Below are 11,751 nucleotides of genomic sequence, written 5' to 3' on the forward strand. Positions count from 1 at the left end.
CCAGAATATAGAACGCACTCAAATAATATTGTATTGAGTACAGGAATAAGAAAGTTTTTTTTTTTTTTTTCCTACATGGTTATGGCGAGTAGATAAAAGGGGTTTTAAACTTTCAAAACGGTAGACAAGATTAATTTGATGTCAGTGATACTCCCCAAGTACCAGTTTATTTTAAAAGCACATGATGTGTAGGATACAGGCTGTGTAAATAACAAAGCCAGGTGAGGAAACCTGTGTAAAGGTATTAGAAATAAAAAGAAAAATTCATTAGTGAAGGAATGTAATAAAAAAAGAAAGCCAATAGCTATTTTCATCACTCGTGAAGAATAGTGAGGTAGTGATGTCATCACTGATGTAGAAATTCAATCAATAAATAATAAGACATTGTAAGAAAATGCAATAACGGGTGGGCTGATTGAGAACAAGTTGGGATGTGCTGGGAGAAAAGGGGATAAAATGGGTCATGGTGGATGGCTGAGGAGAGAGTTTTTTGGTTAGTGACCCAACACCTATAGTAATCAGTGAAAGAACAAAAAAAAAAATCATACTAAAAAAGCAAAAGCCCTTTCACTGACTCACATTTTTCTCTAGAAATCTATTCTTCCTAACCTCCTGACAGGAAGGGGGTATAAGAACCTATTTGACTAAAGGAAACAAAGACAGAAAACGCACAGGCCAAGTATTGTTCACAAGAAAGACCAGAGACGTGGCAGGATTTTAAGATTTTAAAACCCAACTGGTGTTCCACTACTGCGGGGGTTTACTTAGCGGGCCCCCTGTGGTTACATTTCTTGGCATGCAAAGTAACGTTTGTTATGTAACTTGCTTAAAGGTAAATCTAAACTTTGTTGAGAGAAAGTTAAAACGACTTCATGCCACCTTTTGAATCTGCTGGCCTGTCTTTGGGCCGGTGTGAAATAGAATGTGACAGGCGGGGTGGAGCGTGTGGCCCCAGCCCTCTCCTGATGGCCAGCCTTACACACGTCATCCGACCCCTAGGGCATTGGAGCTCTGAGGATGAGTTAAGGTGAAAACTTACTGAAGGGAGCCACAAAGAAGTGTAATTACTTGACCAGGGTGCTCACTGAAGATGCCACACCAGCCGCAGCGGGGAACAAAAGGTTTAAGAAGAAAGGGAATACAAGACCATTTTTATTGAATTGTGTTGATTTTCAAAATCCCATCACTTCTCCTTTAATAGGAACACATGATAAACTGGCAGTTCTTACAGCACTTTGGAGGCGGGGGAATTGTGTTAAAGCTGATGGGACAGCACGAAGAGGAAAGTTTGGAGTGCCACTTACATACGCGCGCGTACCTACAGAAGACCTCATGGTTCGGTCCCGGCAGACTGTTTTGTAGGCTCCCTCCCGGCTGTTTATGAAGTGGAGTCAGCCTGTCCACCTGTTAGAGACTTGTGGAGGAAATCACTGAGGCTTGCTAGAACACCATCAGTGGCCTGTGACTTCTGTTCCGTCCTTGTCATTGGCTTCTAACTTTCCCCCGTGTCTCCTGTTTCTTCCTGTGTGTTTGTGTGTTTGTGATAACACACAAACTGTGTGTTTGTGGCATGTTATAAATGTACCACGACTAATGTCTTTGAAACTTGGCATTGCTTATCAGCTCACACACCCGGCCATGTCTTACATTTGGAGGGGTGGTGCCTTGGAGAGTCACCAGAACCTGTGCCACAAAAATTTAACCTCTTCCTTGAATGGATATATTGAAAGTTTTATTTTGTCCAGAGCCAAATCAAAATTTTCTGAATCCTCTCCATTTACCTCCCCCCCCCCCCCCCATTCCCCAAGCAAACAGGTTTGGGCCATCCTGTTGAAAACAGTTCTCTGGCTGGCATCCTGGATCACAGGGCAGTCTCTTTCCAGGGAGCCTAAAATATTTCATGTTAAAGATGATGCTAAAATGAAAGAAAAGCAATTTTTCTTATCTGCATGGCCAGTCACTGGCTGCATGCCTAATAACTCTCATGCCATTCATAGAAGTGTGCCTTAACATACAGCCTTGGGCTCTGGCCTGGGGTGGGGGTGGGGGGAATGAGTGGGTGGGTTTTTCCTTTGTTTTGGGGTGGCTTTTTTGGCCTTCTTAAAAACTTGAGTTGAAAGTTATTTTTTTGCACTGTATGTTTAACAATGCCCTTGACTAGGCATCTAAGATATTAACCAGCTTCAGCAGATTATGCGTCTGACGGGGACCCCCCCTGCTTATCTCATTAACAGGATGCCAAGCCATGAGGTGAGAACAAACAGACTGTATAGGGATATCCAATTCAGAAGGCCACATTTCATTTTATTGCCACTGTATAATCAACACAGTTTTTAATGTCACTGAGTGCTTTTGCATGTGCCTTGAAGGCTACTGATGACTGCCTGTGTGCTGTTGCAAGATGTTGACATTTGGGATAAAATGTCATCCAATCCTATGGATTGAGAATATAACTTACAGGCTTGTAAATAGAAAATGATATTACTTCTACATTTGGGTTTTATGAATTTAGTGCTTAAGAGACTGTTGTGTGTTCCTAGTTAGGGTATGTTACCATCTGATGGCTTTAGGCTGGAAGTGTATTTAACTGAGGACCATTAGGATGGTCTATTCGTCAATTTTTTATAATGAGCCAAAGAGTATTCTTCCTTTAAAATAAAAAAATCAATAAAATATCCAACACTAGTAAGTACTATATTTAAAAGAAAATATGTAAATAATATGGAATAAATATGAACACTGATACAAGATAAGGTGTCTTCTTGACCAGTTCTTACTACTTAATCTAATGCTAGCTTTCTTATCAGAGGTGATTGGGGCACTTCTTTCTAAGGCGCCTTTAATGCTTTTGGGAGCCAGGTTGGCATCCAGAGGCCCTTCCCAGCAGCTTTGTTTCCATTTCAGCTATATTTCAGTCTTGAAATTTACCTTTTTTTAAAAAATCTTATTAGAGGGATGACTGTTCCCTGCATGAGACAGGCAGGTCTCTCTTACCTCTGTTTTCCCTTCATCCTTTTATCTTTACGCTCAAGTAGGAAGGGATTACAGCCATGTGGACAGTCGAGTTCTTTCCAAATCGGACTCAACGGCTTTTCAAAGCGGACTTCTACTTGCGCCACATACAATGACTAAGAAGGTGAAGTTACCCTAGCAACCAGAACTTTTTCTAAGGTTGTGTGTGCGTGTACATTTTTACACACATACAGCGTACACACATACGTTTAGTGTTGAGCCTTGTTAAAACAGGAATTTTAAGGAAGTGGTTAAGATAAAAGACATTTTATCTCAGATGGACTGATAGTGAGTGGGGTTTACTTTTTGAAACAGGGATGTCCATAGCCATAGTTTAATACCTAATCTCTGAAGTACACATTTATGAGTTACATTTGTATTTATATGATTATTCTCAAGACCAGTTTTTGGTTTGCCTTGGTAGCGCTATCAGTCCTGAATAATATTTGGTGCCTTAAGTTCCTTAGGGTGAAATTCAGAACTTGTGAAGTTGAAACACCCTTAGTGAATGAGAGCAAACTTTCTAAAGGCAACAGTGTTGGCAGTTAATGTCTATTGAGCCATCACTCTGAACCAAGCACTGTGCTGAGGAAGTGCTGGCTTATTATCTCTAATCCTCACTGCAGCCTGGTGAGGTCAGCATTGTTAATCTCATTTTACAGAAGAGGAACTCAAGACTTAAAGAGAGTAAGTGACTTACCCAAAGTGATAAACTCAAGATACAAACTCAAGCCTGTTCCACCGTAGGGACCAAACTAATAACAACTATATTGGTAATATAAATGTTTGTGTCAGAATTTTAGTTTGAAGCTCTTCCATAAACTTTTATCGTACTTGAGTATCACAGTGACTGTATGTTACAGGCAAGCCAAATACTAATATCTAATACTAATATTTTGCAGATGAGGTCACTGATGTGTTAGCTGAGGACTAGCCCCAAAAGATGTACCTTCTAAGTGGTAGGGGAAAGATTTCCGCACAAGCCGTGTAACTTATAACCCACTATTGTTTGTTACTCTTAATAATTAGTGTTTTTTAAATGTGTTCAGGACTCTTAGAATAATCTACTAGGCTTATGTTTACTTTCTTGTTACCAAGATTACTTTGTTAGCAAGGTTTAACATGAATATCCTTTTTATGTACCAAGAGTACCTACTGAGATCAGCACCATCAGAAGACTGCTAGTCCTAGACTTTCCTTAGGAGTACCAATCCCTGTGCTAATTTTAGCTTTCTAGGAAGGCTGTTTCAGAAAGGGGAACTTCTTAGATCTCCTGGCCTCTTTTTTTTTTTTTTTTTTTTTAACTTCTGATCCTTTGATCAGAAAGCTATTAAAAGGGAACTTAATTGGTTAGCATTCTCATTCACTTGAAATGTAACTGTGAGAGATAACCAGAATAAACAAAGGTGATGATCATACATAAGGCAGTAAAAGAGAAGTCTTTAACTGAATATCAAAGACAGTCATAAACACCGAAGCTCGCAGATTTTGTCAGTTAACACTTGTTCCCTGGCAGGACTGAGACTCCGGGAGCAGTAACATTATTGAACAAAGCCATTTTGAAAACCTTTTATTTTTACAGGCAAGAAACTACATTCAGTCTTTGACCCAGATGCCGAAAATGAACTTTGCAAATGTATTTATTGGTGCCAATCCCTTGGGTAAGTTGATCGTATCCTCATCTCAAGGATATTGACTTGTTTATGACATAAATTGGGGATCTGAAGAAGAGTTTTTCTTTTTGATTAAATAGGGTACCACTGGGGCACCTGGGTGGCTCCATCAGCTAAGCGTCCGACTTCAGCTCAAGTCATGATCTCACGGTTTGTGAATTCAAGCCCCACATCGGGCTCTGGGCTGACAGTGTAGAGCTTGCTTTGGATCGTCTGTCTCCCTCTCTCTCTGCCCCTCCCCTACTTGTGTGTGTGTGTGTGTGTGTGTGTGTGTGTGTGTGTGTGTGCACGCTCTCTCAAAAATAAATAAAACATTAAAAAAAAAAAAGGGAGTTGCTTTATTCCTTAAAGCTAGGGCTAATACATGCTTTGGTTGGCCCCTAAAAGTGTCATTGCCTGAGCCTCTAATTCCCTGATTCAAGGACTGTGCAGTGGACAGTGCTTTTTAACAGCAGACACAGAAAAATCAGATCAGGGCCTTCCTATGACAGGGAGGGGGCAATGCTATGATAATAGTATAATCAACCTTCTCCCTTTTCTGAAGATTGTGTTGTGTGTGTTATATGTCACATGTTATATGTGCAAGGTTGTGGGATGTTTTGGAATCTCTCAGTGGGTCCTCCCTCTCCTCATGGGTCCCAGCAGCTGCGCTTCCCATTTAGTTTTACCCTCCGAGGGCTGATAATCACGACTCCCTCTTCAGGTTGTAGTGAAGGCTGAGTGGCTTTACCGTTTTAAGGACTTCTTCCATAGTGATTGTTGCGAGTGATTTCAGTGTTACTGTGATAATTCTTACAATAGCAGAGATGCTCACCTTTTTTGAAAAGTTGGGCGGTTCTGGGTGAGCCTGTGTCAGCCTTGGAGATCGTAAGTGTGCCAGACCTCAGCTGGGCCACTCTCACATCCAAAAATGAGTCCACAGACTCATCAGGGGTATACAGAATTCTGTGCGGTCGGTTGAGGTTTGCATCTGCCCTGGTACGCTCCCGTTGGCTTTGTATGATTTATTTGAGCTGTAGTATCCAGTTCAAGGATCTGTGAGAAGCTCTCTTTGAGTCGTAAATACGCTAGGATGTTGGGAAATCATGTTGTATGCTGGTAGCTTTCTTGTCTGTCATTCTGTTCTGAATGTATTTTCATCCTATCAGTTCATGTTTCAGACCTGGCAGTGCTCACTGTTTGACTTCCTCTTAGCCAACTCAAAGAGACTTGTTAACTCACTTTTCTAGAGAAGGGGGGAGGTATGTGTGTGTCCCAGCAGTTTATTTAGGTCACATCCATCCTTCTCTGGAATCATGAATTTAAATATTCTCAAAAGAACTGGATACCACCTAGCAATACAGACTGCAAATGAGTTGAATGGAGGCTTTGGGCCATCTGGTGTTCAGCACTGCACTTGTCAGGATTTAAACATGCCTCATAGCTCACTGCCAAACAGTGATGTCATACAAAGAGTTTCTTCTTGCAGACAGAACATGTTGTTACTGACCATGAACTTGTGCCCAGCATATTAACTGAGCAGGAGTACACCAACGATGTAAATAGTGACAGCTGTATTTTGTCAGTCACTGGCATCATGTTTAACTGGCATTCTCAAAACATGAATTAAAACTTAAATTGCCCTTTGATGTGGTGTGTATATTTGTATCTGTCAAGATCTTAGAGGAATCTTTTTCTTACCCCAACCTTATTCCTCATCAAGCTATTGGTTATTAGGACCTGGTACTTTTCACCCTAGGAAACCCAGTCAAATGCAGTGCGTGACCCTTAACTGGATCTTGGTTTGAACAAACTGGGTATAAAAGACAACTTTAGGATAATTGGAGAAATTTTAACATAAGCTGGATTTTAGATGATATTTGAGAATTACCTGCTTGTCAGATATGATAGTTTTGTGACTATATAGAAAGATGTCTTTATGCTGAAATATTTAGGGGTAAAGTACCATGCCTATCATTTTATTTTAAAATGGTCCAGCAGAAAACACAGTTAAGTAGATATGCTTGTCAGATATGATAGTTTTGTGACTATATAGAAAGATGTCTTTATGCTGAAATATTTAGGGGTAAAGTACCATGCCTATCATTTTATTTTAAAATGGTCCAGCAGAAAACACAGTTAAGTAGATAGATAATGTTTTCTTGTTTTTTTTAAAAACTTTTTAAAATGTTTATTTTTGAGAGAGAGAGCGCTCTCAAGCTCTCAAGAAAGAGAGCTTGAACAGGGGAGGGGCAGAGTGAGAGGGAGACACAGAATCCAAAGCAGGCTCCAGGCTCTGAGCTGTCAGCACCGAGCCTGACGCGGGGCTCGAACTCACAGACTGCAAGATTATGATCTGAGCTGAAGTTGGATGCTTAACCGACTGAGTCACCCAGGCGCCCCTAGATTATCTTAATTGTTGGATATGGGTGGTGGTGGGCATATGAGTATTCACTGTACTATTGTTTTGTACACTGAAATTTTTCATAGTGAAAATTTTATTTCCTTTATCCAAATACCATGTCTCACCCACACACCCATGTAAAACCCTCAATTTGTTCATTGTTTGAAGATCTGTTTAATGGATACTCATTGCCTTATGTCAGTAAATAAACAGTGCAAGCAGACAAAAAAATAAAAAAACAAAAATCAGGCTGCTTACCTTTTCCTGATTACTTTGGTTATAGGCTTTCATTTTGACACGGTTTGACTACAGTGGTAGCAGTTTGACATTGGCGTTCCACAAAAGCTTGTTCAAACAAAATCTCAGTTATTTTTAAAAATTGCTCTTTAGTAATGTATTCTTAAAAAGCACGATACAACACACACACACACACACACACACACACACGAAGAAGAGGAATAATGTATCCTAGAGCAGACATTTGGGAGGAGAATTCTTTTGTTTATTATGAAGAGTCAAAATTGTGTGTTTGCTTAATAAAGCATAATTTTTTGCTACCATGTTAAAAACTCTTTTTTTTCCTTCCAATCCATGGTACTGATAGCGGTGGACTTGCTGGAGAAGATGCTTGTACTGGACTCAGACAAGAGAATCACAGCGGCCCAAGCACTTGCACACGCCTACTTTGCCCAGTACCATGATCCTGATGATGAACCAGTGGCTGATCCTTATGATCAGTCCTTTGAAAGCAGGGACCTCCTTATAGATGAATGGAAGAGTAAGTCATAAGAGCAGGATTAACATCTAGTGTGAGGACTTAGATTTAAAAATCTTTCTTAGGTGAGCCACTAACCCAAAGCTGTGGGAAAATAGAATTTCTGGTTATAACCGACTTGTTAAAACTTGTCACTAGTGTCTTTGATGCAGAACGAATATGTTTCCCTGATGGCAACTGTCTGTTGTAGATGATACTCTCTGGACCTTTGAGGTGCTTCTGTCTGGTCTGATTTTGCACACAACCCCTCACATCTGTATAGAGCTTTGAGGTTCTCAGAATCTGCATTTACAACATCTCTCTAAGTAGGGAATAAGGTATTTTTATAGTTTTACAGTTGATAGAACTATAGAATTATAGTTTTACAATTGATGGAGAGTTTTTATCTTGTCTGTTACCTTAGACCTAGTTAGGGACACAGCCAGAAATGGAGCCTATGTCTCCTCTATGTCCAATCTCAAAGTCTTTCCATAAAACACACATTCAGAACTCCAGTTAAATCCCCAAGCCAAAATTGCCTGTTGCTGTAGCTTGCAGGAGTGCTCTGTTATTCCTGAGCACCTGCTCCAGAGAACTTTAAAGAGGAGACACTGAGGAATAAAACAAATAAGTAAAAATAGTTCTTTCACGTGTATCACTGAACTGCCATGTAATCACACGTTCCATTAGGATAGCGCACATAAGCAATGAGGTGGTTCTTTGAAGTCGCCCATCAAACCATTAGCCTGCACGGGGAGGAAGGATCTCAAGCTTAGAAGCTTCGAGTGCTTGCCAGCAAAGAGAATCATCTGAACCCTCACATCCTACTTTTCCTTCCCAATTTCCAGGCCTGACCTACGATGAAGTCATCAGCTTTGTGCCCCCACCCCTTGACCAAGAAGAGATGGAATCCTGAGCACCTGGTTTCTGTTTTGTTGATCCCACTTCACTGTGAGGGGAAGGCCTTTTCATGGGAACTCTCCAAATATCATTCAAGTGCCTCTTGTTGCAAAGATTTCCTCCATGGTGGAAGGGGTGTGTGTGTGCGTGCGTGCGTGTGTGTGTGTGTGTGTGCGCGCGTGTGTGTGCGTGTGTGTGTATGTGTGCACTCCTGTGCGTGTGCATGTGTGTGTCTGTCTCTGTGGGGGGTGGGGGGTGGGGGGTAAGAATATAAGCAAACTATGATCACAGTGACTTCACGTGGGGTTCCAGAAGTTCTGTGGCAGCCACTGCTTGCTCTTTGTGGGAGTCAGCTCAGGCAGGCAAGAGCTGCCCTCTGGTTAGGGTTTGTCAAATGCAAAGTAAAAAATATTAAACGTCCCAGATCCCAGCCATGCTTTTGCCATTTTGGCCTCTCCTGTGGCCCCGCCTTGCGGTGGGGGGTAGACGCGCCTGCATCCCACAGTGGCACAGAGAAGGGGCTCACACTTTCTGGCTGCTTCAGAAGCCGTCCCTCAGTGACACACGCAGCCGAAAAGGACCAACTGGCTTCTGTGCACTAGTCTGTGATTGACTTTGCTTAATATGAGTCTCAGAACTCAGCAGGTATGTCTGAAACTGTAAATATGCTTGTGCCTTAAAAGGAGAGAAGAAAGTGTAGGCAGTTCGAGAGCGCGGCAGATGAACGTTCTGAGCCAGGCAAGTAGTCAGGTTGTTGGACGGCCACTCGTGAACCCAAAGTAACCAGGGAGCCCCTGGAGGCATCGTGTGTGCATGTGCGAGCATGCGTGTGTGTGTGCTTCTCTCCTCCCCCCGCCCCCCCAGGTGTTGCCCTCTCTCTGCTCGCCCCCGACCTTCAGTGCCGAGGTCTCACGCATATCGGCCCCAGCAGGCAGAAGCCGGTTCTTGCTGTCAGTGTACTTCCTGTGTGCTCTTTATTCCCAGCAGAGTGATGATGTGTTTTGCACGTCTTGCTATTTGAGCATGCACAGCTGCTTGTCTGTTCTCTTCGGGAGGCCCTGGTGCCTGGCAGGTTTGCCGGTGAAGACTTCTTGGGTAGTTCAGAGCCCACGTCACCTCGGCCGATGCCACGGGCAGGTGACATCCTCTCTCCAGTCCCAGTGCTATTTTGTGTTGAACACAATTGATACTCTAGGTGCTTTTGATGTGAAAACTATGAAGAAATGGAACAGATGGGTGGATAGCATTTTCACTCTTGCCGTCTGGTTTTTGACAAACTATTTATAGGGAACCGTCACGGGAAAGATCAGGGCTCTTCCCGGGAATATCTCAGACTTTGAAAAACAAATTGTTCTCTTCACTCCCAATAGCCAATGCTAAGAAATGCTGAAAATCAAAGTGAAAAATAAAAAGTCATGAGGCCAGAAACTCCTTTTGCTATCTTTGTCTAAACGTGGTTCTTAGAGAAGTAACGAGGTGTCTTTTCCACCCATCTTTGGGAGAGGGTCTTCTTGGCAGCTTAACGTTGAAATCTTGGTCTTGGTTTGGGGAGAAAAAAATTTTGTTTCAGAATTTTGTATATTGCAGGAATCCTTTGAGAATGTGATTCCATTTGATGGGGAGAAAGGGCAAATTATTCTAATATTTTGTATTTTCAACTTCATAAAGATGAAATATCCTCAGGGGTAGAGAAGAGTTGCTTCCTTAATTTTCTGAATTTCAGGCATCTTGTGCCCCCTAAGGGCCCACGTATTTAAACCTTTTGTGAAATAAGAAAGCGTCAAGCCACTTCCACTGTTGGTGGCGCGACAAAAATCTTGTATTTGGGACAAGGTGTATCCATCTCTGTATCACAGTGCCGTGGCGCATGCCCTCCGGAGGGACGGGGAGCTCCCCTGAGTCAGCTGTGGAGCGAGAAGGAAGGAGGCAGGCTGATGGGTGACCGCACCTCACCTGAGATTCTCCCCCTCTTTAAAGAAAAATGGACACAAAGGCCTCATCTCCTTTATGTGCAGTTCAAATCCTCACAATCCACAGCAAGATGAATTTTATCGGCCGTGTCTGATTGTAAATGCTAGTGTGATTTCCTGAAGAAATACTGCTCTGAGTATTTTTCATAAAGGTCTTTGCACATGTGATTGTGTATGTGTTAGGAGTCTGAATATGCTCCAGGAGCCTGGACTCGGCCGGAGCCTATGGAACAGCTCGTTGGTTTCTGAGCATCAGGCTCCCATCTCCTGATTTCTCTGAACAGAAAGCAAAAGAGAGAATGAGGGAAACTGCTATTGTATTTGTATTCATGAACTTGGCTGTAATCAGTTATGCCGTATAGGATGTCATACAATACCACTGGTTAAAATAAAGCCTATTTTTCAAATTTAGTGAGTTTCTCAAGTTTCTTATATTTTTATGTTGATTGCATTTTATTTAGCACACAATATGGCATCGTATCGATGTTCTTTCCATTGTGGCCTGGCGTACGTTTCTGATAGATCTTATATTACTCCTGAAATTTAGAAAACACTTACAGAGGTCCTTAGTTGTCCACTTTATGGTGAAGCAGATCTGAGTCACTGATGGGACGGATAGAGCAAATCGCAAATAAGGTATAACACAGCAGGCTCTGTATTACTACACTTGGGTGTCAGAGTAGCCCAGGACAGGGATCCGCAAAGTATGACCCCAGAGCCAGATCCAGTGTACCGCCTGTCTCTGTATAGCCCACTAAAAGTGGTTTTTACATTTTTAAGTGGTTGGGATCAAAAGAACAGTATTTTTGTAGCGTGCGAAAAATAATACAAGATTCAAATTTCAATGTCTGTAAGTAACATTTTATCAGAACACAGTTACACATTTATGTATTTTCTATGGCTGTTTTTGTGCTGCAGTGACAAAGTTGAGTCGTTGCAGCAGAGGCCATACAGCTTACAGAGTCTAAACAATTCACTCTCTGGCCCTTTACAGAAAAAGTTTGCCGACCCCTGGCCTAGGACTTCAGTCTCCTCATGTGTAAAATGAAGTTTGTTTAA

At 42.0% G+C, this 11,751-nt stretch overlaps 1 protein-coding gene across 5 annotated transcripts in view; it reads left to right on the top strand.

The window, feature by feature from the left end:
* The window catches only part of MAPK14 (mitogen-activated protein kinase 14), a 75,875-nt gene extending 64,772 nt beyond the window's left edge, over nucleotides 1-11,103 (top strand). Inside the window, exons 9-12 of one of the 5 annotated variants that reach the window (XM_045500790.1) lie at nucleotides 2,171-2,250; nucleotides 4,595-4,673; nucleotides 7,673-7,846; nucleotides 8,671-11,103. In XM_045500790.1, coding sequence (XP_045356746.1) covers nucleotides 2,171-2,250; nucleotides 4,595-4,673; nucleotides 7,673-7,846; nucleotides 8,671-8,738 — 401 coding nt within the window. In that variant the 3' untranslated portion in view covers nucleotides 8,739-11,103. Of the gene's footprint in view, nucleotides 1-1,201; nucleotides 2,049-2,170; nucleotides 2,251-4,594; nucleotides 4,674-7,672; nucleotides 7,847-8,670 lie in introns of those variants that run through there. The other 4 variants (XM_045500789.1, XR_006717866.1, XM_045500791.1 and 1 more) reach the window with 4 other exon arrangements.
* Nucleotides 11,104-11,751: the final 648 nt, after the last annotated feature.

This window comes from Leopardus geoffroyi, chromosome B2 (genome assembly GCF_018350155.1).
Source record: "Leopardus geoffroyi isolate Oge1 chromosome B2, O.geoffroyi_Oge1_pat1.0, whole genome shotgun sequence".
Taxonomy (NCBI): Eukaryota; Metazoa; Chordata; class Mammalia; order Carnivora; family Felidae; genus Leopardus; species Leopardus geoffroyi.